Source organism: Lampetra planeri, chromosome 41 (genome assembly GCF_965212315.1).
Source record: "Lampetra planeri chromosome 41, kcLamPlan1.2.h2, whole genome shotgun sequence".
NCBI classification, from domain to species: domain Eukaryota; kingdom Metazoa; phylum Chordata; class Hyperoartia; order Petromyzontiformes; family Petromyzontidae; genus Lampetra; species Lampetra planeri.
In genome coordinates, this window is record NC_136147.1 from 6,163,722 (window position 1) to 6,189,975 (window position 26,254).

The 26,254-nt window shown below is 51.9% G+C and overlaps 1 protein-coding gene across 8 annotated transcripts in view; it reads right to left on the reverse strand.

Moving 5' to 3' along the window:
• Positions 1 to 26,254, reverse strand: part of LOC144732126 (ankyrin-2-like) — a 252,711-nt gene that overhangs the window by 67,114 nt on the left and 159,343 nt on the right. For all 8 annotated transcript variants that reach the window (XM_078613424.1, XM_078613425.1, XM_078613423.1 and 5 more), the window contains exons 5-12: positions 25,578 to 25,676; positions 22,547 to 22,732; positions 18,762 to 18,860; positions 17,094 to 17,192; positions 15,436 to 15,534; positions 13,485 to 13,682; positions 10,634 to 10,732; positions 559 to 657 (exon numbers count right to left, since the gene is read on the reverse strand). In XM_078613424.1, the coding sequence (XP_078469550.1) occupies positions 559 to 657; positions 10,634 to 10,732; positions 13,485 to 13,682; positions 15,436 to 15,534; positions 17,094 to 17,192; positions 18,762 to 18,860; positions 22,547 to 22,732; positions 25,578 to 25,676 (978 nt within the window). The remainder of the gene's footprint in view (positions 1 to 558; positions 658 to 10,633; positions 10,733 to 13,484; positions 13,683 to 15,435; positions 15,535 to 17,093; positions 17,193 to 18,761; positions 18,861 to 22,546; positions 22,733 to 25,577; positions 25,677 to 26,254) is intronic.

The window sequence follows — 26,254 nt, forward strand, 5'->3', positions numbered from 1 at the left end:
TGTGTCTAGGGGTGATGCATGGGGGCCACAATTAGTGCCCACGCGTGAAGGAGGACCGCTTGAAAGCCCGCCAACTCGCCGAGCTTGCCCATCGCTGCGATAGAGGATATGTTGGCCTCCTGTCCCAGGCTGGTCAGCTCCAACACAGAGCAAGCTGCAACCACTCCCCGAGATTATCCATACCCCGTCGAGCCGGACGTAGCAAACTAAACTATTTATCTTTTTCCAGGTAAGGCCCACTGAGCCGTACAGCTGTTTTTCAGAAGTCACCTGGCCACAAATGAGAGCTTAACGAAGTGGCTTATCATCACGTGGACATTTATAGCAGCCAAATACTACTCTAAACACATGATGTTGTTTCTAAATTTGGAGGGAAAACCAGAGTACCCGAAGAAAAATCTACGGGATCATGGGGAGAGAGAACATGCAAACTCCAAATCTACTGGCGTCAGGGTCGTGATCGAACCTACGACCTCGTTCATACCAGGCGAGGTAGTAATGAACTCGCCACCGTGGCGGAACGAGAGCGGAGGTGTCGAGAGGGAAGGCCCGACTCACCACGTTGGTGGCGTTGGGAGAGGCCCCCCCTTGCAGAAGAATCAGCACGATGTTCAGGTTTCCCATGAAGGCAGACACGTGCATGGGCGTCAACCCGGACTGCGTGCGCACACACACAAAACAAATATCCTTGAAAGACTGTTGGGACAAGTGGGTGGGTGGCCACCACTACGCCCGACCGCCTTTGTCTCCCCAATGGCGACGTTTACTCGACCTAGGGGAGGCCCAGGATTGTTTCAGATATGTCACCGATGTTGGCCATGAGCAGGAATTGAACGTGGGGGTCTCCGGGTTCATAGCCCAGCGCGCTAACCACTACACTTCCGCGCACACACACACACATGTACACATGTACACATGCGCACACACACACACATGTATACATGTGTAGACGAGTAGTGGATGACGTCATGTCACTCTGGGAAAGAGAGTGGATGACGTCATGTTACGCGGGGATATAAGGGGGTACCCGTGACGTAAGAGGGGTCGTCGAGAGGGGCCTAGGATCGAAGGGAGTTGAGAGAGTCGGGACCCGGGGAAGGAATAATTAGTACCAGGCTAGGGCGGCTACTTCGCCCGACCGACCGAGATGGATGACCCCTCGGCCGGTGCTGACGGAAGAGCACGAATAGCCTGAGAGGCGCGAGGGACCTCCCAGTACCATTTCCCCTGGGGAGATTCTACGTTATACCATTGGAACCTCATTTGCCAGTAGCAAAATATGATAATTGGTTTTTAACCCTTTTATCTGGCAACAAAACTGACACCTTTTTTACAAGGAGTCATGTTTGCATTGACCACAATACCTGCGGTCGGAATGCAAAAAAAAACACAACTCTGATAATGATATGCACTGTCCTTGAAATTGATTGGTTCACACCCGAGACAGCTTTCTTTAGAGCCTAGTCTCACATGGTGTTGGACCAGATGACGCCAAAAGGCGCACAACTCAAAGACAATGCACGTTGCCAACTGTTAGGCGTAAGCCCTTATGAGTTCCCGGCATTAGCCCTTAATACATCCTGGCATTCCGCCCCTACTAAAGAACTGCGTCGTCTGTTGCACCTCAACACACGTGAAGTATTGGAAAATGACGGCAGGAAACTCCTTGACGGGAACACACTTCTTTTATTAAATCTTGACTTGTAACAATACAACGCGTGGCCTCTCTTCTTCACACCGCACTTCTCTTGACTCTGGATTCTGTGCTGCCGGCTCTCTGTGCCTCGTGTAGACTCCGCGCCTCGGCTACACTCCTCTCTCGCCTCGTGTAGACTCTGCGCCTCTGCTACACTCTCCTCTCTCGCCTCGTGTAGACTTTGCCTCTCTCTCGCTGGCTACACCGTATGCATACTCGGCTCGTGCAGACCGTTCTCTCTCGCTGGCTACACCGTATGCATACTCGGCTCGTGCAGACCGTTCTCTCTCGCTGGCTACACACTACACATTACTCAGCTCGTGTAGACCGTTCTATCTCGCTGGCTACACACTATACATTACTCAGCTCGTGTAGACCGTTCTATCTCGCTGGCTACACACTATACATTACTCAGCTCGTGTAGACCGTTCTATCTCGCTGGCTACACACTATACATTACTCAGCTCGTGTAGACCGTTCTATCTCGCTGGCTACACACTATACCTTACTCAGCTCGTGTAGACCTTTCTCTCTCGCTGGCTACACACTATACCTTACTCTCTTCTACTCTCCATTACTCTCCTCTCCGGGCTCTATCTCTACACCTTCGTCTTCATTCTTAGATGGTTCCACTTCTGCCCCTTGCTCCTCTGTGCATCACCTTATATACCCCTTCTTCCCGGGAGACGGAGCGGATGCGGACCTCAACGTCGGCACCGCTCCTCCGTTACCCAATCCCCACGCGCTATCCCCACGATCCGGTTCCGCTCAGCGCGTGTTTCCACTCTCCGACCAATCACACCGCGCTGCTACCCGATCACTCCCTCTGGGCGCGTCACCGGCACACAGCCAATCAGCAGCACTACCCCCACCCGCGCACTGACGCCTGCTCCTCCCCGTCAGCGCGCGTCACCACACACACACCCGTACATACGCGCTGGCACACGACATATACACCCAGCGCGTATCACCACTACATCACCCCCTCCCACATAGCTCGCAGCCGGCCCGGCTGCTAACAACAACCAACCACGACGATAAAACGACAACCAACAAAAAAAAACCCCATAACCCCCCGAGTGTGCCCCGTAACATAACACAACAACAACAAGAATAACTATGTACAGATTGACAATGAACGCGAAAAGTCAACAATAACACGATACGAGCAAATTCGAAACGAACGCGCCCCACGTCCCTGCGACTACACGCAGTGACGAGGCGCTCCAACTGCCCCGACTCCTCACGAGGCAGGTCATGCAAAGTAGCACGACCTGGCGCGAGTCCGTCTGGCTGGTCCATCGTATGGGGCGGGACACTGACGACCGTCCGGCGGTTCCGGCCGCTCCAGACGGCGCGGAACGGGCCTGAAAGGGCCGGCCCCGCCGCGGAGATCCGGCCGCCGGTGATCGGCAGCTGTCAGCTCCGAGACACCTGGGAGCAGATCAGGCGACAATACGTGTGGATCAGGCAGAGACATTTCCCCCTCTGGGTCGCCGGTCACGTCACACGCCCGGCCATCACGACACAAGGGGAGGCCATATGGAGGCGAGAACGGTTTCAGTCGGGAGGGGTGAACGTACCACCGGCGCTTTCCCCACTTTATCTGAACGCACTGGGGCCGTGCAACGCGCACGACCTCCACGGGTCCCCTCCACGGTCTCAACAATTTAGGCGACGTAGCCAAGGGTGCCTGAGGGCAATGCAGCCAGGCCCTGTCACCTGGTTTCCATTCGTGCATGGACACCTTCCGTGCCCGCAACCGTTCATTAGCAATTTGGCGAGCCCGCGAATTAAGCCGTGCGGCCTCCCTCGCCTCTGTCAGCTTATGAATATTAAACTTAATATGTTCTGCCAAATTAGAATTAGTTCGTGGAGCGGACAGGCCAAGTTGCGTTTCTATTGGCGGGTCAGCTTCCCGACCGTACATCAAATAGAATGGGGAAAACCCCGTAGCTGCATGGGGGGCCATTCTATACGCGGCAAGGACTCCCGGGACCTGCAGGTCCCAATCTACATGTGCCTCGCACACCTGCTGGCACAGCATGGAAGTCAAGGTTTTGTGGAGTCTCTCCACCATCCCGTCAGTCTGCGGGTGGTACGGGGAGGTACGCACCTTCTTGGTACCCAACAGATCGCACACCTCTTGCAACAATTTACTCGAAAAATTTTTACCTTGGTCGGTCAGCAGGCGTTCGGGAGCCCCCTTGTCCAGGACATAGCCCTGGACGAAGGCATCCGTCACAGCCGCTGCCGACTGGTTAGCGAGAGGCCACGCCATAGGCCATCGGGTAAAGTATTCGACCCCCACTAACAAATATTTATTCCCTCTCGGCGTGACTGGGAAGGGCCCCAAAATATCGAGTGCAACGAGCTCGTTGGTACGCGAGACCTGAATAGATTGCAGCGGTGGATTAGCTGCCACGGCCGGTGGTTTACGCCTGGCGCACTCAACGCACCCCTTCAGAATATGCACCACATCACTTCCCATTCCCGGCCAGTAATAGTCACGCTGAAGCAGGGCAAGCGTCTTGTTAACTCCCAAGTGCAAGAGGCGTTCGTGTGCCGCCAAGACAACCCTCCCCCTCACAGCGGAAGGCACCACGAGTGCGTTCCGCCGGGACAAACTGTCCCATTTCAATAACACGCCCCGCTCAAGTACATAGGAGCCGGTACGCTCCTGGTCCCCCTCGGGACCCCCAACCTTGCGGCGCAATGCTAGCAGCGAGCTGTCCGCCATCTGGAGGCGGCCCCATTCGCTGAGCGACAGCGAGAGCAGCGAGTCCCGACCCTGAGAGGCAGTGGAATCATCCCCACTCGGTGCGCCCGCTGTCGCAGCCAGTGCCCCCATCTCCCCCGCAAGCGTCGGTTTACAGCGCGCCGATCCCGACAAACACGCGCATTCATCACAAGGCAACAACCGCGACAAGCAATCGGCATTCGTGTGTCGCAACCCCTTACGGTACGTAGTCGTAAACTGATAGTCCTGGAGGACTTCCAACCAACGCGACAACTGGCCCGAGGGCTGGGCGACCCTCAATGAATACTGTAGCGCCGCGTGGTCCGTTCGGACTGTAAAGTGACGACCATACAGATATGGCCTAAACTGCTGCACAAAAAAAACAATGGCAAGCAGCTCGCGACGGGTGACACAGTAGCGCTGCTCCGCCGGAGACAACACCCTACTACCGTAGGCGACAACTCTTTCGACACCCCCAACGACTTGGGATAGCACCCCCCCAATGCCCGTGTTGCTAGCATCCGTGTCCAGCAAAAAGGGACTGGCAAAATCGGGATAACACAAGGGTGGGGCACCCACCAAGGCGTCCCGGAGGGAGCGAAACGCGGCCTCCTCCTCCGGTCCCCATTTGAACTTCACTCCCTTCGCCGTTAGAGCGTGCAAGGGTTTTGCAATAGTGGCGAAGTGCTCAACGAACCGCCGATAATAAGAAGCAAACCCGATGAAACTACGCACGTCGGAAACGGACGTAGGTGTCGGCCACGAACCGACACAATCCGTCTTCGCGGGATCGGTGGAGATCCCCGAAGAATCGACAATGTGACCCAAGTATCTAACGGACCTACGAAGGAGGTGACATTTGGCCGGTTTAAATTTCAACTTAGCCGATCGCATTCGCAAGAACACCCCTCTCAATCGCCGGAGGTGTTCCTCAAACGTTTTACTGAAAACAATGACATCGTCCATATAAATCAAGCATGTATCCCACTGCAAGCCCGACAAAACCAGCTCCATAAGTCGCTGAAACGTCGCTGGAGAGGAGTGAAGTCCCATGGGTAACCGGTTAAACTGGAACAGCCCCCCTGGAGTCCGAAATGCTGTCTTAGGTTTCGACTCTTCGTCGAGCGGCAACTGCCAAAACCCCGATAACAAATCAAGAGTCGAAAAATATCGCGCACCAGACAATGCATCGAGGGACTCATCCATCCTGGGGAGCGGATACGCGTCAGCCACAGAGATCTTATTCAGGCGACGGAAATCAACGCAGAATCGCAGGGACCCGTCCTGCTTCTTAACCAGCACAATAGGCGCTCCCCACGGGCTAGAGGAGGGTGAAATAATATCGGCTTCTAGCATATCGTTAACAGCCGACTGAACATGTTCCTTCTCCACGGGACTCAGTCGGAAGGGATTTAGCCTGACCGGCGCCGCATCGCCCGTTTCAATGTGATGGTGCAACAAATCCGTGCACCCAATGTCATACTTATGTTTACTGAATACATCAGAGAATTCAATGAGCAACTCGCGCAGCGCACCCAACTGCGCCGCCGACAAATCGTCCGAGGCGGCACATAACGAATGGACCCACTCAAGGTCTCCCCTTGGCTCAACGTTCCGCGCGGGGCTCGAGCCCACCTGCGCAACCAACCCATCATCCCCAGGAACCTGCGCCGCGTGAGCCAGCACGGTGCCCTGCGGGATGACAGCTGGTCGCGACCCCGCGTTCAAAACCATCACAAACGGATCCCTGTCAGCCCGCACCAAAGTGTGAGCCACCGATAAATCAAGACCCCCGACAGCCTTGTTAGAAGGACCCAAAAGCATACTCTGTCCCGAAGCCTCCCTCACCCATGGTTTCCGCAACCGGAGGGGAATCAACATCTGTGAACCCGGGGGCACTTGCACTGTCTGCGTCGCCACCGCTTGTATCGTAGCGCACGCCGTCCGAATGTCAGTAGGGCCCGTCAAAAATGAAATCCGGCGACCCGATGGCAGTTCAATGCATCGTTGATCGATAAGAATTTTAATGGGCATTTTAGCCAAAAAGTCAGTGCCCAAAAGACACGGAACTGCCAAAGAAGACGAAACGAAAACGGGTCCCGATAATTTGATATCTCCAATGCAAATGGACGCCCTAACCTGACCGATAATGCCCAACGATCCCCCATTAGCGGCGTAAAATGGCACATCCACTGGAAGCAGCGGACGACATTGGACTGGAAGAATATTATAAATGAGGTCCGATATAATAGTTGCCGATGCCCCCGTGTCCACTAACACCCTAATCTCAACCCCATCAATAGATCCCGTAACAACGGACGAACCCGCCGAAGCAGCCACAATTCTATGCCCCAATTCCGCCCATTCAATGTCTCCCTGGTCCCGGCCGAACCCCCCTCGCCGAACCGAATCCCCGAACCTTAACCGGCCCTCCTCCGCCGCAACGCGGCGTCCCATGTGTGCCGAATAAACAGGCCGAGCGTGTGAGGTGCCGCGACTTGCCGGGGATTGTAGAGATGACTTGGGCTCTCGGTCGTCGTCCAGCCGAGCTCCCATGGCGCGCTGCCGCGGAGCGCGGCACCCGGACGCCACGTGGCCCCGGAGGCCGCAGTTATAGCACGTGACGAGGGTCGGAGTAGATCTTGGTTGCTCCGACTTTCGGCCCGATCGCAGAGGCGACCGGGCCCCCGGCCTCCAGTCCCCTGGTCGTCCCGTGGCGAACGCCTCCTCTCGTGGGCTGACGACTTGGGGTTCGGCGACCACCAACCCCGGGGCTGCGACGACAGCAGCGTTGCAACCAACGCCTTGCTTCCGTTGTAGGGCCTCATGCGCTTGAATACTCGTGGCGACTCTCAAAGAAGAAATATCAATGTCGTCAGCTGTGTTGATAGGGACCCCCAGGTCCTGCGCCAACTTGAGCAGCTGCTCCAAAACCATCGCGTCTTGGCCCTCCTCGTCCATCCGAGGGAACGCAGCATCAGCAAGAGCCAGCAACGCCGTGCGATAGGCCAGCGCGGTCTCCGTGGCCGCTTTCCGTCTTGCGTAGAACTGATGGCGGCATGTAGAGGGAGGCCCGTAGACCCTGGCCAACAAACCCAGCGCATCCTTCAGCGTGGAGCGGTCCGACTTCCGTGCAGCCCTGAAGGCCGCGAGCGCATCGTCGTCCAGCATGGCGGGCAATGCCCGCAGCGCCGTAGCATCGGACCACGCTGACATCTCTTGATGCGCCAAAAACCTTCGCTGAAATTGGCCCCAGTCTCCGCCTTCCGCCTTGAAGGATGACAACGTGGGCAGGCGCTGCTGAAAAATGAAGTCATCCGCCTCGTGGTTCCTCTCCGCCTGTCCGTCGGTGTCTAAGATGGCGGCTCCAGCAGCAGACGTAAGATGGCGGACCCCCTCGCGCGCTGATGACGTCGATGCGCGCGCTTGGGAACCCACCACCACGTGGCGCTCGCCGTTCCCGCCAAAAGTAGGCCCAGGCGCAATGGCGGGAATCCCCCATCCGTTTTGGCGGGAATCTGCGGGGCGACCTTGTAAAATGTCCCCCACCGTCCCCGCTCCTCCCGACGAGCTGATCTCCGCCAAGATGGACGCGGCGGCGAGCAGCAGCTCCGCCAGTCGGGAGTGCGCCTCACGAAGCCCGGCGTCTATCCCCGGTCGCTCGGCCGGCGCCGTCGACGGACCCTGCAGCGTGGGCAAGTCCTCTTCCTCACCCCCCGCCACCAGCGGCTCCGAGTCGTCCAGGTCTTCCTCGCGGTCAATCCCGTGGGTCCTACGGGTCTTCCTCGTCTCCATACTTGGAAGCCCGTTTCACTTCTGACGCCAGATGAAGTATTGGAAAATGACGGCAGGAAACTCCTTGACGGGAACACACTTCTTTTATTAAATCTTGACTTGTAACAATACAACGCGTGGCCTCTCTTCTTCACACCGCACTTCTCTTGACTCAGGATTCTGTGCTGCCGGCTCTCTGTGCCTCGTGTAGACTCCGCGCCTCGGCTACACTCCTCTCTCGCCTCGTGTAGACTCTGCGCCTCTGCTACACTCTCCTCTCTCGCCTCGTGTAGACTTTGCCTCTCTCTCGCTGGCTACACCGTATGCATACTCGGCTCGTGCAGACCGTTCTCTCTCGCTGGCTACACCGTATGCATACTCGGCTCGTGCAGACCGTTCTCTCTCGCTGGCTACACACTACACATTACTCAGCTCGTGTAGACCGTTCTATCTCGCTGGCTACACACTATACATTACTCAGCTCGTGTAGACCGTTCTATCTCGCTGGCTACACACTATACATTACTCAGCTCGTGTAGACCGTTCTATCTCGCTGGCTACACACTATACATTACTCAGCTCGTGTAGACCGTTCTATCTCGCTGGCTACACACTATACCTTACTCAGCTCGTGTAGACCTTTCTCTCTCGCTGGCTACACCGTATGCATACTCGGCTCGTGCAGACCGTTCTCTCTCGCTGGCTACACACTACACATTACTCAGCTCGTGTAGACCGTTCTATCTCGCTGGCTACACACTATACATTACTCAGCTCGTGTAGACCGTTCTATCTCGCTGGCTACACACTATACATTACTCAGCTCGTGTAGACCGTTCTATCTCGCTGGCTACACACTATACATTACTCAGCTCGTGTAGACCGTTCTATCTCGCTGGCTACACACTATACCTTACTCAGCTCGTGTAGACCTTTCTCTCTCGCTGGCTACACACTATACCTTACTCTCTTCTACTCTCCATTACTCTCCTCTCCGGGCTCTATCTCTACACCTTCGTCTTCATTCTTAGATGGTTCCACTTCTGCCCCTTGCTCCTCTGTGCATCACCTTATATACCCCTTCTTCCCGGGAGACGGAGCGGATGCGGACCTCAACGTCGGCACCGCTCCTCCGTTACCCAATCCCCACGCGCTATCCCCACGATCCGGTTCCGCTCAGCGCGTGTTTCCACTCTCCGACCAATCACACCGCGCTGCTACCCGATCACTCCCTCTGGGCGCGTCACCGGCACACAGGCAATCAGCAGCACTACCCCCACCCGCGCACTGACGCCTGCTCCTCCCCGTCAGCGCGCGTCACCACACACACACCCGTACATACGCGCTGGCACACGACATATACACCCAGCGCGTATCACCACTACACACGTACACATGCACACACGAGCGTGTATTCACACACGCTGACATGTCAGCCTCCGTGCGAACTATACACCCCGATGGGCGCGCGATGCGACCGCCAGCTCGCTTCAAAGTGTGGCATTCCCACAGAGGGGGATGTGTGTTCCCGCACCCCCGTGTCGTGAGATCCTTTCTAGTTTCGTGAAAATCAATTATATTAATTATCGCTGCATCAGCTGTTATAATTGGCCCATGGGAATTACGTGCATTATTTGGTGGAATACATCCTCTCTTACACAAGCATATGCGTAGACACACTCGTATTAGCATGAAAACAGACATGCTAATCTGGAGAGAAGAAAAAATACATTCTTTAATGTGTTTTTCACCATTTATTTCCCAATCGTGCTATTAGCATGCAACTAAGTGAGGGCCGAAGTCGCTTTCTGAAACTCCCTGCAGACACCAGAGCTGCACACTGCACACAACGTGCTAAACGTGACTTTGTAGGCTTTCACTGAGCGTCTCTCAACGTACCGTCTTGACGCAAACTCTGCACGGATTTTCTAATTAGGCTGCTTAAGCTGAGCTCTCAACATTCGTCAATTTGCACCGAATGGCAAACATGAACGCGATCGTTCGCGGTCGGCGATTTAACGACGCTCACAACAAGGAACGTTCGTTTTTTTATTTCAATATTGATAATTTCCACTAGAATTCTATCCCGATTTTGTTGTCGCAGCGCAATGCAAACCCTTCACACATGGAGTGGATATCTCTGACAATCCTTCAAGTGAACTCTGGTCCACACAGTGAGTGACCTCTGGTCAACAAAGTGAAGGGCCGCACTTTTCCCTCTCGCTCTGCACGCGGGATCCAACGAACGCAAACACAACACGGATGAAGCTCGAATCAGCACACAGAGGCATGGGTGGGAGGTGCGGTTACAGTTATGGCAGGGTCGCAGTAAATGAGTTGAGAGGTCACGGATAAGGGCTCAGGGGGCAGGGGTCGTATTTGGGGGGGCGGGGGGTAGGGGAGGATGTTGGAGAGCGGCGAACCTCGGTCACGGCCTCGATGGACGCCCCGTATTTGAGCAGAAGCTCCATGACGCGAATCCGGTTCTTCTTGCAGGCGATGTGCAGCGGCGTGAAGCCGTTCTGTCCCGGGTGTGCGAGCCGGATGACAGAACCACGGGGCAGAGGGGAGAGGAGACACACGGGGAAGAGACACAGAAGGAGATTCAATGAGAGAGGCAATGTCAGAAATGATTGCACGGCTGGGGAAGAGGGGAAAGACGACAGGGAGAGTGTGACGTCTGACAGATGAGATGCGCAGTTTAAGAAACACGCGGGTGAAACGTAATTGGGAAGACGCAACAGTGAAGAAGGCTTGTACGCAAAAAATATCAAGCTGGATGGAAAACGGAAACGTCAAGGCGATTCGGAACGGAGGCTCACGCAGCCGCTCGTAATCCAGGCGTGGTCTTCCCCGTCAGGCTGTGCGTTGAGCATTCCCCCTCTCAAGCCTTCGCCACGCACTACTGCGGGCACCTCCAGGAGCTCTGGAGCTGAAGATGCCGCCGCAGCCGTGCGTCGAGAAAGCTCGTGAGAATAAACACTCGACAACACGTGGCCCAACCCGGAAGAGACTGTACGCACACTTTGAACATCAAGTCCATCGAGAACAAACGGTAAACAAAGCCCAGCACGCAACACATCGTAGAGCAGTGCTTCTCAACCGTTCTCTCACACTCCCGAAGCTCGCTCGACCTTCGCGAAACACGGTTTGCCCAACTGCGCGTGCCCGACCGAGGGAGTTGAGGAGGGCCGAGGGGGTGGGGGGCCGACGGCCGTCTTGCTGCTACCAAACTGCGCCGCGACCAGTGGAGAGGGGAGGGCGGGAGGAGGCGGGGGTGCTGGATTGGCCACTAAACGGCTAAACAGGAGGAGTAGGAGAGTTCGTCTGTCCCAGCTTGCCAACGAGGTTCTTTCCTTTCCTATTCTTACTAAAATACCGCCACAACACAACCGCTCGCCGTGCTGCGGCACATCCGTTGTGAAGCAATGCTGTGTGGAGGATGGGATGACTCTTTGGTTCTTTCGGTAAAGTCACGTATAAAGAGAAAATAATAAATTAAATACTAGCATACGACGTTTCGATTGCAACGCAAGCAATCATCATTAGGCATAAATGAAATAGAAACACAAATCTAGTATACTTAGAAATGTAATGTAATACGTTCTTCTTTAGCATTCTCAGGAAGAACGTAATCAACCAGGTAGGGTGTTGACTGTTATGTTATCCGACTCTCTGTTGTATTACATTACATTTCTAAGTATACTAGATTTGTGTTTCTATTTCATTTATACCTGATGATGATTGCTTGTGTTGCAATCGAAACGTCGTATGCTAGCATTTAATTTATTATTTTCTCTTTCTACGTGACTTTACCCAATGAACCAAAGACTAATTCCTGCAGTAACGAAAGCTCCAAATTAAGTATGAGGATGGGATGGACCGACACGGTGGTGTAAAAGCGGCGCGCTTCTCAAACTCCAGTCGTTGTGACCGCACTCGCCACCAGTCCGGTACGCATGGCGGTGGAGTGACCCACGTAAGCACGGCGGTGGCATGACCCACGTACGCATGGCGATGGCGTGACCCACATACACACAGCGGCGAGAATTTGTAGGAAAAAAATTACGGGGAGGCGTTGTCACTGGGGGTAGTCGCGAGTTCTGGAGTTTGAGAAACTGTGGCTGATATGAAGACGCAACGCGAACATAAATGATCGGCTCTTATTTTGCAGAACCGTACCCAGGATTGTTTCCCAGGCTGTCTGACTTTCGTGTGAAGGTTCATTCTTGCAAAAAAACTTTGAAAGTTCAGGTCACCCACTCCATTGTAGCTCTCTCGTGATGTGCCTGTTTTCACGGTTTATATAAAGCAGAAAGTAGGGTATGTGCGTACATAAGACTGTCGCATTTGGAGGTGTTTTGTGGGAATAGCTTTCGACTTGTGGTCCAAAACTGTGACAAACGGAGGCACTGGGGTGCCCATTGTGTTTATTAGCACGGGACAGCCCAAGAACCTGAGTTCTAAGTTACATTGTAGTCACACCGCTGAAGTGCAATAATTTCTACACTTAAATAATGCCCTTCATCATATCGTCCTCTATTTATCTAAGTTGAGCCACGCTCAGTTTCAAGACGTTTTTGTTAAAGAGGGTCTTGCATCGAGATGTATAGATGTCAGCAGAAAGCATGAGTAATTGGAAACAACTCGCACATACAAGGAGGTAATACTCAAAAGCTCCATATAGATGGATTCAAGAATGCTTTTCTGCACTGCCGTTTCCTGACCACTCCGCAGCTCAAGCCTGCCTCGCCTGGTGGGTCCCAGGCCGACACCCGCGGAGGAACTAACCACGCTCGAAGCTTGCTTAGCTTCTGAGATCTGACAAGACCGGTGCTGCATTTAGGTTGAGTTAGTCGACGGCGGTCTACAGAATAAGAGCAATTCATTTCCTATTGGTTGCATCTTCCTGCAATGTGGGGAACACGGACAGGAGCACGATAGTTGAAACACAACTCGTGCACACGAGAGGTTACGGTGAGACACACACACACGCGCGTATGCGCGCGCGCGCGCATGCACGTGCGTGCGGGTAAAGAGCAATCGAGTGTGCAGGCGGTGTAACTGCACCGGAACCCCGTGGCCTTGAGGGGCCCGGGTGCCAGGCTACAAAGAAGGGGGGGGGGGGGAGGGGCGGAGAGGAGAGGAGGGAGAATCGGACAGAGTGGAGGCCTCCCACGTTTCATTCCTTGCGCCACCGGTACGTGCACGCGTGTGTGTGTGCGCGTGTGTGTGTGTGTGCGCGTGTGCGTGCGACACGAGAAGCTGACGCACCAGCGCTCGGACGTTGGGGTTGGCGCCCTTGTCCAGGAGCACCTTGGCGGTGCGGTAGTGGCCGCAGTGCGCCGCCACGTGCAGCGCCGTCAGGTAGTCCAGGGTGATGTCGTCGACGGGCGCGCGGTACTGCATGAGCACCTGCACGCACTCCACGTGGTCGCCCTGCGTCGCCATGTGCAGCGGGGAGAGCCCGTTCTGTGGGTGGGGGGGGGGGACACGCACACACGGAGGCAGGGGTCACCCGTGTTGCCATGCACACCGTTGGTAGCGAGAGCTGTGTGCGAGCGCACTATTCACCCTTTCCCGTTCTGAAACGACTGCAAGTTGCAGGGTGGGTGTCCCGTTCGCCTCTGAAGCTTGGAAGACGCAAGCGGCTGAGGGTTTATTTTATTTAGAAAGGTGTAGTAGCGCCATTGTTTTTCAAGATATTGTACTCACCGCAGAATACTATAGCGACACAACCGCACTCGAAAACAGCGAAACAGGAATCGAACTCGGGTTACCAGGTTTATACTACAGTGCGCTAACCGCTGCACTACTGCTTCTTTAGGACGCGCACGTACGCGTACACACACAAAGATCCTCCAGGTAGCCATGAATATTGTTGGTGGCAAGGGCTGTTAGCGAGAGCACCACAAATCATCAATCATTCAAAAAAATTAAGTCTGGAATCAATATGCTTTGTTCGCTGAACAAACAGCTTACAGCAGAGGCATGTAATGGTGCATCAATTGGGTGACTATAATCTATTATTGCGTTCCCACGACATGCATCAAACGATGCGTGTACAGCAATAATTAATTATTTATGGTGTATGAAAATTACATGCAAAGGATTAGCTCAGTTTACGATTAGAGCTCATGTGGTGAACAAAACTGTATGTGAAACAATATGAAAGGAACAGAAAAAGATTTTTTTTTTAATGCTTATCAAATCTGAACCCCCTTATTGTGACAATCCATCAAATCATTGGGGGAGGTGAATCGTTACACACCACAAGGCTGACAGTAGAACGTGAAAGCCAGAAGTGAGTGCGCAGCACAGGAACAAACGTCGGGATTCAAACGTAGCCAAGTGTTCAGTGGCTTTGTTGCTGTAAAAACGTGAAGGTGCAGGTCTGCATTTTCTTGCTCAAAGCACTGCCGGTGGAAAGGCACCCCTCGAGAGAGTGAGAGTATCTTCTTGGTTCTTTCGATAAAGTCACGTAGAATGGAAATAATAATAAAATAATAAATATAAAACATTATAAAATAATTCTCACGACGTTTTGGCCACAACGCAAGCAGCCGTCCTCAAGTGAAGAACAGGTCTGTCGAGAAGACAGAGTCTGTTTCCATTCTACGTGACTTTACCGAAAGAACCAAGAAGATTAATCCCTGCAGTCACGAAAGCTTTAAATCGAGAGTGAGAGTATTTGGCCTACTCTTCTACACTGGCCCGACCATCTTAGAAGAGGTGGGTGAACCACACGCTTTAACCCACCACACGTGACCGACCGATCGCCTAACCGCTGGTTGGACAGGGGGTTTTGAATCGAAGCGGCGTGACCTCCGTGAGAGGTCGTAAACTCTCTTACCTTGTTCATAATCAACGTTTATGGGTTTAGATCGCGCTATTTATAAATGTGTCGTAACCCTCCACCACCCGACACGGCAAATCAGTAAAAAAGTGTCACATTGACAAAAGACAAATAGTTCACTGCTTTAGCCCACCGGTGTGTTGAAGCGTGAAACCACAACATTTACAATTTGAGTGGTTTCACGCTTCAACACACCGGTGGGCTAAAGAAGTGAACTATTTGTCTTTTGTCAACGTGACACTTTTTTACTGATTGGCCGTGTCGGGTGGTGGAGGGTTACGACACATTTATAAATAACGCGATCTAAACCCAAAAACGTTGATTATGAATAATATTGGTCGCGAAAGCCTACGTGTTAAACTCTCTTACCTTGGTCTTGGCGAGTATCGGGGCGCCCTGCTCCAGCAGAATCTCCACCACCTGCTCGTGGCCGCTCCGGGCCGCACAATGCAGCGGGGTCAGTCCATCCTGGCGGTGTGCGGAGATGTGGGAGGGTGGAGTGTATAGAACATCAGTCCCCAAGGGTGAAGTCCCAAGTGATTTGCTGCTGAAATGAAACTGTTTTTTTTATTTTAGCAGATAAAGCCCACTGAGCTATATGGCTCTTTTTCAGAAGCGACCTGGCCACAAATGTGGATTATCGTTTTGTGGAAATTTACAGCAGTCAAATCATCTAAACGCATGTTTATAAATGCGGAAGGGAAAAACCGGAGGACCCGGAGAAAAATCCACATGACCACGGGGAGAGAGAGACGCAAACGCCAAATATACAGGCCTCAGACTCGGGACCGAACCCATGACCTCCTGCACACCAGGCAAGGGAGATAACATCTCGTTACCATGGCGCTCTTCAGCTCTGAGCCGGTGGAGGAAATTTCACATTCCTATGGCAGAAGTGAGTCTTTATGTAGGACAACCACTGTTGACTTCACCCAAAACGTCGTAGTTGTTTTAATCCACCCAAGTGGGATGATGGGCTGAGTCAACCCTCAAGCAGGATTTGAACTTCCAAACTTCAAATTGTGAGCCGCTTCACTCTACCACTCAGCCACCTGGTGGCCAAGCAAAGGTGCATCAATATTCGGATGATTTTTTGCCTTGTTCACTCATCAATGCATCCCTGAGAACCGGTACCATCATTTATATATATAGGAGATTCCAAGAAACTTCGGGGGACTGCGTTGGCTTTGGTGAAAAAATGTACAGGAAAAAGAATGAAATCACTCTCATGTTGCGAAATGTACCCGACATGTTCACGTACTTTATATCCGTGAGAATAAGTTGAGCCATCGGCGAAGGCTATCATTGTTCATCGGCGAAGGCTATCATTGTTCATAGGCGAAGGCTATCATTGTTCATCGGCGAAAGCTGCGATTGTGTCAGGGAGGTCATCACTGGTCATGGCCATTGCGAATTGGAATGAAGTCCAAAGTGAAATTTTGGACGTGTTTGGGGAGACAAATGAGATGGGGCTCTCCCTTTGGTTGCTTTCAAAAATGCGGTACACTGGGGGGTTTGGTGGCAGTGGGATTATGATCCATGTTGGGGCTACCCCACCCAACTCTGTGAACTTTCTGATGATAATTATCTGAATTATAGTTGATTTCCTGCACCTCGACCACATCCAGCTTACAGCCTTAGTCATGGCCCATGCCAGAGGCTTATGTTGTATGCACGTGGAACTTCTGTCGTACCGTACGTAGCTAACCGTGCAAATCAGAGTTGCGGGAGAAGGACAACAAACTAAGGACAAAAAGTAGTTTGAAAGAAATTAGTTTTCAATTTAGATTTAAAACTCCAGTGGCTTCCGAATATCTGCAGTAAGCGCGTTCCAAACGGCTGCAGAGGTGCATCTGAAAGTGCGAGCTGCGGTGACTGTCTTTGTACGACAGTTGGCCAAAAGCCGCTGCTGCGAGGATGACCGGAGTTCACGTGAGATCGGCGAAGTACTGTGGTTCAATTGTGGAAAGCACTTTTGGTGTAATGAGTGGTTGTGTTGGTGGGGGGGGGGGCAGCGTGACTCTCACCCGGGTCTTGCCGTCGATGTTCGCTCCATGCTCGAGAAGCAGGCGAACCACGTTCCCGTTGCCTCTCTTGGACGACACATGCAGAGGTGTGATTCCGTTCTGCACGGTCACGCACGCACAGTCACGCACACACAGTCACGCACACACAGTCACGCACGCACAGTCACGCACGCACAGTCACGCACGCACAGTCACGCACGCACAGTCACGCACGCACAGTCACGCACGCACAGTCACGCACGCACAGTCACGCACGCACAGTCACGCACACAGTCACGCACGCACAGTCACGCACACAGTCACGCACACACAGTCACGCACTCACAGTCACGCACACACAGTCACGCACACAGTCACGCACGCACAGTCACGCACGCACAGTCACGCACGCACAGGCACGCACTCACAGTCACGCACACACAGTCACGCACTCACAGTCACGCACACACAGTCACGCACTCACAGTCACGCACACACAGTCACACACTCACAGTCACGCACACACAGTCACGCACTCACAGTCACGCACACACAGTCACGCACTCACAGTCATGCACACACAGTCACGCACTCACAGTCATGCACACAGTCACGCACACACAGTCACGCACACAGTCACACACTCACAGTCACGCACAGTCACACACGGTCACACACGGTCACACACGGTCACGCACGGTCATGCACGCACGAGCGACGTGAGCGCCTTCCAAAGGCAACCGCTATCTCACCGCTCCACCTCCTCCAAAGCGATGACATCAGTGCAAAGGTCGATCCTGGTCAACACAGCCACACTGACAGTGTGCAGGCCAGGTATAAAGATAATGACGGAGACTTGTGTTGCCTCCGAAACGTCGTGATTTTTATTTTATTTTTATTAATTTTGATTTTTTACCTACGTGACTTTACCGAAAAAACCTAAGAATATAATAGACATCGTCATCAATCATCATCACCACCGCCATCATCATCACCACCGCCACCATCATCCTCCTCCTGTCTCCATAAACTGCTTAGTTAAAATTCATCATCCTCAATCAATAAAGGAATTACTGTCATTGTCATCTCTGCTGATGATTCCTTCATGGTGAAGGAATTACCACGGTTGGCTACGTGTGGTGCGAATAAAGTTTGACACACATACAACCTGATAGACTCACAGTGACGACATCACCGTTACTCTATTTTAGACCAAAACAGGGAGACTTCTGCACAATTCTGGCTATTGCGTGATGAAACTGGTTGTAATCACCAGCGAAACGTCTTGTAAATGATGTCGGTTTACTCTCCAACACACCGGTGTGCTGAAGTAGTAAGTGGCACGTTTTGTTTACATGATGAACCTTACTAATTGGCTATGTCGGGTGGTGGCGGGTTAACAATACATTTATATTGACGCGATCCAACCCAAAAAACCTTTATCATTAATAATATTTGTCGCGAAAGCCTACGTGTTAAACATACAACCATGACAAGGGCCTTAATCCAGCAAGTGAAACATCAATGACTCTTGAAGCTGATAACAAGAACGAAATCATCATCATCATCAACAGCGGCAGCACTGAGAACGAATTTCGAACGCAGTCGGCCAAACATCCCAACGCAGGACCCTGTCGACGAAAGACCCCCCCCCCCCCACCCCCCCACCGAGACCGAGCAGCTCCTCACGTTGGCAGCGAAGTTGACGGCGGCTCCACGGTTCAGCAGCAGCGTGGCCACGTTGATGTTCCCGTAGTGGGCGGCGATGTGAAGGGGCGTGAATCCGCTCTGGAACAAACGCGGGCGCACGCGCGCGCATCGTCCGTCAGCCTCTGGGCGCGAGGAGCGCCGCACTGCTACACTCCTCGGGCAGCTGCGCCGGTGCCAGGGACTTTCTCGCGTTGGTAAACATTGCTCCCATTGACGAAGAAAACACGTCGGCAACCTTGGTGAAGGTGGTGGTGGTGGTGTTAGTGATGGTGTCTGATTTCGATTTGAAGCTTTCGTGACTGCAGGGATTCGTCTTCTTGGTTCTTTCGGTAAAGTCACGTAGAAGGGAAATAATAAAAGAATAAAAATAAAACATAATAAATAAAATTATTTTATAAATACATTTATTTTATTATGTTTTATTTTTATTATTTTATTATTTCCCTTCTATGTGACTTTACCGAAAGAACCAAGAAGATGATGGTGTCTGGTTTTCGAGTCCGTCTGTACGTATTTGCCTCTCTGTCTCTTTTTGTTTCTGTATGTGTGGATATTTAGTTTTTTTTTAATACTTTAACAAGAGCTGGGTACAAGGTTAAGGCACAAACCGTAACAAGAGGGGGCGGGGGGGGGTACAGAAATGTCGTGGAGCGAGCCCCGAACTTGGGGTTCCTGGGTTCTGGGCACGGGCGAGGATTGAGCCCACGTGTGTGGACATTTCTACATTTCCAGATTTTAAGTTTTCTTTGGTTTTTTCGGTAAAGTCACGTAGGTAAAAAATTAAAATAAATTAAATCACGACGTTTCGGGCGCAACACAAGCGTCCTTCTTCAGGTGGGGACAACGTAGCGAAAGCACAACCGCTTAAGTGTGTGATTATAAGAAAAAATTACACACTTAAGCGGTGTGCTTTCGCTAAGTTTCCCCCACCTGAAGAAGGATGCTTGTGTTGCGCCCGAAACGTCGTGATTTAATTTATCAAAAATTTTTACCTACGTGAATTTACCGAAAAAAACAAAGAGTATTTCTACATTTCTCTGTCCCTCTCTCTCAGTCACTAGGTTTCCATTAAAAAAGATAAATAATTCAGCCTATATTTGAATAAAAACATAGGTTGTATACAATTTGAATGTTGTTTGAAGTATATTTTATTTTAAAAAAATAAACATTATAGGTATATTGATACGTGAGGTTGATTGTATATGCGTTTTATTTACATGTTATCGTTTTGTAATAAGTACAGTTCGCAGCAATAATCCATTACACCAAATCACAGCCCTAGAAATCACAAAATGCTGAAAAATATTAATTGCAGAACTAATCGAGCAAGGCGTTAAATTTTTTACGGAGCTCAAAGCCGTAACTAATCATGCGCGAGCTCACTCATGTGCCAGACTAACGTGCGTGCATGTCTTCATTAGCCATAGCCTCTAAACGGGTCATTCGATCTGCTAAGTCACATTCATTCGTACAATGTTTAACATTGATGGTGTGTGGTGAGTGGGTGGGGTGGTAGGTGAAAAGGTAGGTAGGCAATTTGTTGAGTAGGTATGTGGATGGGTGAGTCGGCAGGTAGTTGATATGGTGAACAGGCATGTGGGTGGGTCAGTGGGTAGGTAGGTGATTTGGTTAGTAGGTATGTGGATAGGTGAGTAGGTAAGTAATTCGTTTGGTGAGTAGGTATGTGGGTGGGTGGGTGTGTGGGTGAGTAGATAGGAATGTGGGTGAGTAGTAATGTGGATGGGTAGGTATGGGGTTGGGTAGGTAGTTGTATGGGTAGGTATGTATGTGGATGAGTAAGAAGATGAGTGCTTTGGCTGTGGGTGGGTAGGAATGTAGGTAGGTAAATGGGTTAGTAGGTAGGTACATGAGTAGATAGGTGGGTGAGTAGGTTCGTGGGTATGTAGGTATGTAGAGGTAGGTAGGTGGGTGTTCCAGTAGGTAGAAGGGTGGGTGGGTATGTAGGTAGTTGGCTAATGAAAAGAGGGGGAAAATAAAAAATACAACACTGCAAAACTTAAATAAAATAAACATTATAATCTTATATTCTTGGTTCTTTCGGTAAAGTCACGTAGAAGGGAAATAATACACGCTTCAACAATCATTCTTAAGATCGTACAACAATGGTTCATCAGCAAAAGCAATATTATTTTGCTTAATGCAGTTGGCGCATCACTGCCAAACAGCTGATATTCACAGTCAGCAAAATAAAAATGTCCCTGTCACAATGGAATAATACCCATGTAGGATTAAACAAAGTGTTCTCGTACGTGTGCACAAAGATCTAACGAAACTCTGCAGTCACGCGGTGCACTGAAGGTGCAGAGCGTGCGGGCGGGCGTCACGATACAAACTGGGAAGCCAGCTACGTTTCACGAGAAACGCCAAAGCGCGAAACGTTACCTCCGTAGTTCTGTTCACCATCATCTGGGGGTTTGCGTTGCCAAAAAAATTCAGGACAGAAAACACAACAGTCTTTATCCTTTTTCAAAGACAAAATCATTGCGATGCATTTTGCACATTTATATATCATGATTGTATATATCGGGTCAAACACGCAATAGCTGTTGCGGGCATCAAAAATAGGTTCCTGCACAATAGTGCAATCCATTATTTACAATCTCCATAAAGTGCATCACCAGGCACTAGATCCTCCGTAATCCATGAAATCCCAAGCAGGCACAGCGTGCGTGTGTGCGAGCATGCGTACACTCATTAAGGCAATGTGACGTGGCTGTCAGGTCGCGGCCTGTTTCAAATAACGTAGAAATAATCTCGAATATTTTGAACGCTGCAATTGTTCGCGCCTCAAGCGGTTAGATGCGTCGCACGTTTACATCGGCGACAAGGTTGCATGGACAGAAGGAAGGTCAGCACGGCACACGATGGGTGGTGGGGTGGCCAACACCACGTCTGGCCGCCTTTGTCTCCCCACTGCCCGATGTTTACACACTGCACCAGCTGGGTACTCATTTAAGGAGAGGCCCAGGACAGGTTAAAATATTTGCCAATCAAACTCGGGTCGCAGGTTAGTAGCGGAGTCCGCTAAACCCTTTCACTACCGCTCCCGATAAAACATGGTCAATACAGACACACAAGACAAAGGTCCCCCATATAGCGTTAACATATAGTTAGGAAGATGTTTACTACACACCACATCAGGTACTCATTTTAGGTTGAGTCGACCAAACGCTCCCCAAAGATCCCCCGTATAGCCCTTACAGATTGTAGGAGAAAGTGCCGTTAGCGAGCACCTATGAAGGCTGGCACAGCACCCAGATGCCTTTTTCTCCCCAGTGACGATGTTTACTACACACCACATCAGGTACTTATTTGAGTCCGAGTCGACCTACCGCTCCCCCACATGCGCACACAAAGACAAAGATCCCCCGTATAGCCTTAACAGACTGTAGGGGCAAGTGCTGTTAGCGAGCACCTATGAAGGCGGCAACGGTACACGAGGGGGTGGGTGGCCAGCACCACGCCCGACCGCCTTTGTCTCCCTAGTGGTGATGTTTACACACCGCACCAGGTACTCATTTGAGGCTGAGTCGACCTAGGGGAGGCCCAGGACCGGTTCAGATAATCCTCACTGGTGTTGGCCGTGAGCGGGAATCGAACTCGGGTCGCCGGGTTCATAGCGCAGCGCGCTAACCGCTACACTACCGCTCCCCACCCATGCGCACACACACGCGCACACACACGCGTACACACACGCGTACACACACGCGTACACGCACACATGCAGGCAGTGCGGGCGGCACCTTGGATTGCACGTCTGCGTTGTGGTCGTTGTGCAGCAGCAGCGCGGCCGCCTTGGTGTCATCCTTGCGCGCGGCAATGTGCAGCGCCGGCAGCCGCACCTTGCCCTTGGTGTCATTCTCGAGCAGTACGGCCACCACCTGGTCGTGGCCTTGCTGCAGCGCCACGGCCAGCGGCGTGAAGCCATCCTGCACCGCGCCAATCCCACCATCATCATCATCATCCTTCTGGAGACGTCAACTCTCTTAAGTGCACAACAAACTTCCCAGCCGTTGAGGCAAGACTTAATTCGCACCGCAATTAAAGATAACACGTAAACATTTTCTGTGAAATTTGCCTTGAAAAGAATTTAAAGGAAATTCTGATTTGCATGGAAATTGACTGCGGTGTGTGGGGGGGGGAGCACGCTATCAATACGGAACACGCTGCTGTATTTGAGCTGCGGCAATTTCACTAGCCGCGCACCCACAGCCTCAATCAGCGCCAGCACGACCGCCCCGGCAGCAGCAGCAGTCGCGACATCATTCGGCCCGGCAACGTCACCAAAGTCAACGCAAGTTCGTGCTTTTTTTCATTCTTTCTATGCTTGCACATGATGGAGCTAAATGCCACTGTCGCGGTCTCCTGGCCAAGACGAGAGGGCTTCAGGAAAGAGAGTTCATGTCGTTGTTCTGCTCCCCTCCTCGTCCGTTGAAGGAGCGCAGACCACGGGGGTTTGCATGGCCACAGTCATGGACACAGTCCCACTCCTGTGGCTTGTGTTTGCTGTATCCTCCATGTGTCTCTGTATTTATCTCTATATCTCTATGGCTCTCGATGATTATACAAGTCTGTGTCTCTATGCGTTTAGTATGTGGTCCACGGTTTCCGTTGCAATGCCACAATTACTTTGGTTTGTCTATAATGTACCATTCATTATAATCACAGTGTTTGAACACAGACCTCCGCAGGCCTCTTAATGCAAAGTAGCCAGCAGCTTTGAGTAGCAACCACAGTTCAGCAGATAGCAACCCAATGTTAATTGCCGGTTAGTTGGGGACGAGGGGGGGAAAGGAATCGGGGGGGAAGGGGGAATTGGGGGGGGGGTCATTGGGAATTTTGTTCATGGTCTGGCCTCATGAAAAACACATTACAGTTTGTTTCATCTAGAAACGTTAGAAATATTTATTCACGTGTTAAGTTTATTTAAATATGAACAAATAAAGGATGCTACACTTCAACTGTTTTTCTCATTGGGTTGTTTTCATTTCGCCCTCCAGTTTTTTCCCCCCACTTGACGGAGATTAATCCTCCCGAGTGGAGATAAACCGAGTGGGCGGTGGGGAGGGGGAGAGGAACCGGGGTGGGGGGAGGGGTCGGGGTGGAGTGGGGGGAGGGGCCGGGGTGGGGTGGGGGCAGGGGCCGGGGTGGGGGGAGGGGTCGGGGTGGAGTGGGGGGAGGGGCCGGGGTGGAGTGGGGGGAGGGGCCGGGGTGGGGGGAGGGGTCGGGGTGGAGTGGGGGGAGGGGCCGGGGTGGGGTGGGGGCAGGGGCCGGGGTGGAAGGGGGGGGGACGCCGGGGTGGGGTGAGGGGGAGGGGCCGGGGTGGGGGGAGGGGCCGGGGTGGGGTGGGGGGAGGATCCGGGGTGGGGTGGGGGGAGGGTGTGGGGTGGGGGGAGGAGCCGGGGTGGGGTGTCGGGAGGGGCCGGGGTGGGGGGAGGGGCCGGGGTGGGGTGAGGGGGTCAATTCTGCTCTGGCTTCCCAGGGGCAAAGATACCTAAATCTGGCCCTGGTTTCTTGAAATGAACAAGGTTATCGGAGCTTGGGGAAGAGACACGATAAAATGATAAAATGAGAGTTGCAAAGTTGAGCAGAGTGAGGAAGGGAGGAATAAAATCGTTGAGTTCTATGCAGCTGAACACTCTGTGGGTGAAGTCACGTAGAAGGGAAATAATAAAATAATAATAAAAAACATTATAAAAGAATACATTTTATTATTTTATTATTTCCCTTCTACGTGACATTACCGAAAGAACCAAGAAGATGAATCCCTGCAGTCACGAAAGCTTTAAATCGAAATTTACTCTGTGGGTGAGCGAGTTCATCCAGTACGAGACCCTGACGAAGGTTGAGATGTCACGGCGTTGCAACGACTGGGCCAGTAGCAGTAAAAGAGAGACAAGGAAGGGAAGAAGTGGGTGAATACCATGCGCAAAAATAGCTGTCACAGGACTGCGTGAGCTACAAAGGTGGGCAGCTGAGGGTAGTGGATCAAAATCAATGGTTGTGTCGGGTGTCAGGGGAAGGGAACCCACCAATAGGAGGGTTCGTGGGACGGTGACAGGAGAAGGGGGAGGGGTAATCGAGGAGATATAAGGGGAGAACGGGCGGGAAGAAGGGGCTTTTGTCGGGAACGAGATTGAGACGGCTGGGGACAGGTGTGGATGTGAGAAAAGGATTAAAAGACGAACCCCCTGCAACCTTGTGTCGGCTCTCCTTTACAGTTGTACTATATTTCTATGCTCCCAGGGCTATGCTCCCTGCCTTCCCCAGCATTGGTGATGTAAGGTCAAATATAACTCCATGACCCGTAGAGGGTGGGAAGCCCTCACACAGGAAAGTGTTGACAACAGAGCTGTACGTGTACCTGTGCAAGCAAATTAAGTGCAAGTCCACTTGGTAGGTGGTGTTACCTCCTCGGTTGACATCTCGCCTTGTGCTCAATATTTCACCTCATTCACGGTCTGATCAACGCCTTACCCAATCAATGTCACACGTGGTCAATGACTCACTTTGGGTGATTCTTCACCTGGTCTGCACCTGATTTGATGAGGTCTCTCTCCCCTGGTGAACATATTATCTGCTCAGATCTTCACCCCGGTTGGCATCTCACCTGGTTGACAATGGCCACGATCAGGGTGAATTGGCCCTACGTGTGAATCACCATCATCTGTCACCATCATCCACCACCTCCGGTGAGCACGGTTGGCTATGTACGGTGCTTATGAAGTTCTACATACATCCAGCCCCCAGTAGGCCTATTCTATTGCGTCTCACCTCGGTGGCGATGCCCTGGTTGGCTGTGTTCTCCAGCAGATATTTGACGACGTCCAAGTGATTCTCTTGCGCCGCCATGTACAGCGGAGTGAAACCATTCTGTAAGCGCACGCAACATCGCGTACACACACACACCGCACACAAACACGCACGTGTGGACACATTAAGTACGACACAAGTCAAACTGTCTCCCTGGTTTAAACAGGCGTTTGGTTAGTTCTCATTTCTATTTGCAGCCCTACACCATCATTTTTTTATCACAGCCATGATCCATTCACTGTGGGATGAAGGCCTCCATAAACTGCCGCCAGCCCTCGCGTTTCTGCGATGCACTCATCCCCCGAGCTGCTGCACAAGAGCTCATATCGTTCGTCGCTCCATGTCGGTGGTAATAGTCATGCTCTCCCAATGGACTCCCACGTGGTAAAGACCATTCTACAGATATAACTACGGCCTACAGATAGTCAATCTTATATTTTTAGCTGGCACACACACACACACCTCGATAGCGATACACATCGACACACTCTTACTCATCGTGTTGTCGGATCTTTATTATTTTTATTATCCCATTTCTGTTCACACCATGCAGTGCACCCCCTCATGTCACATAAGATGGCATCCCAGCTGCCCCTTCGATTGCCTCCTACCCACACTATGTGGTGCTTTTTTTCAAA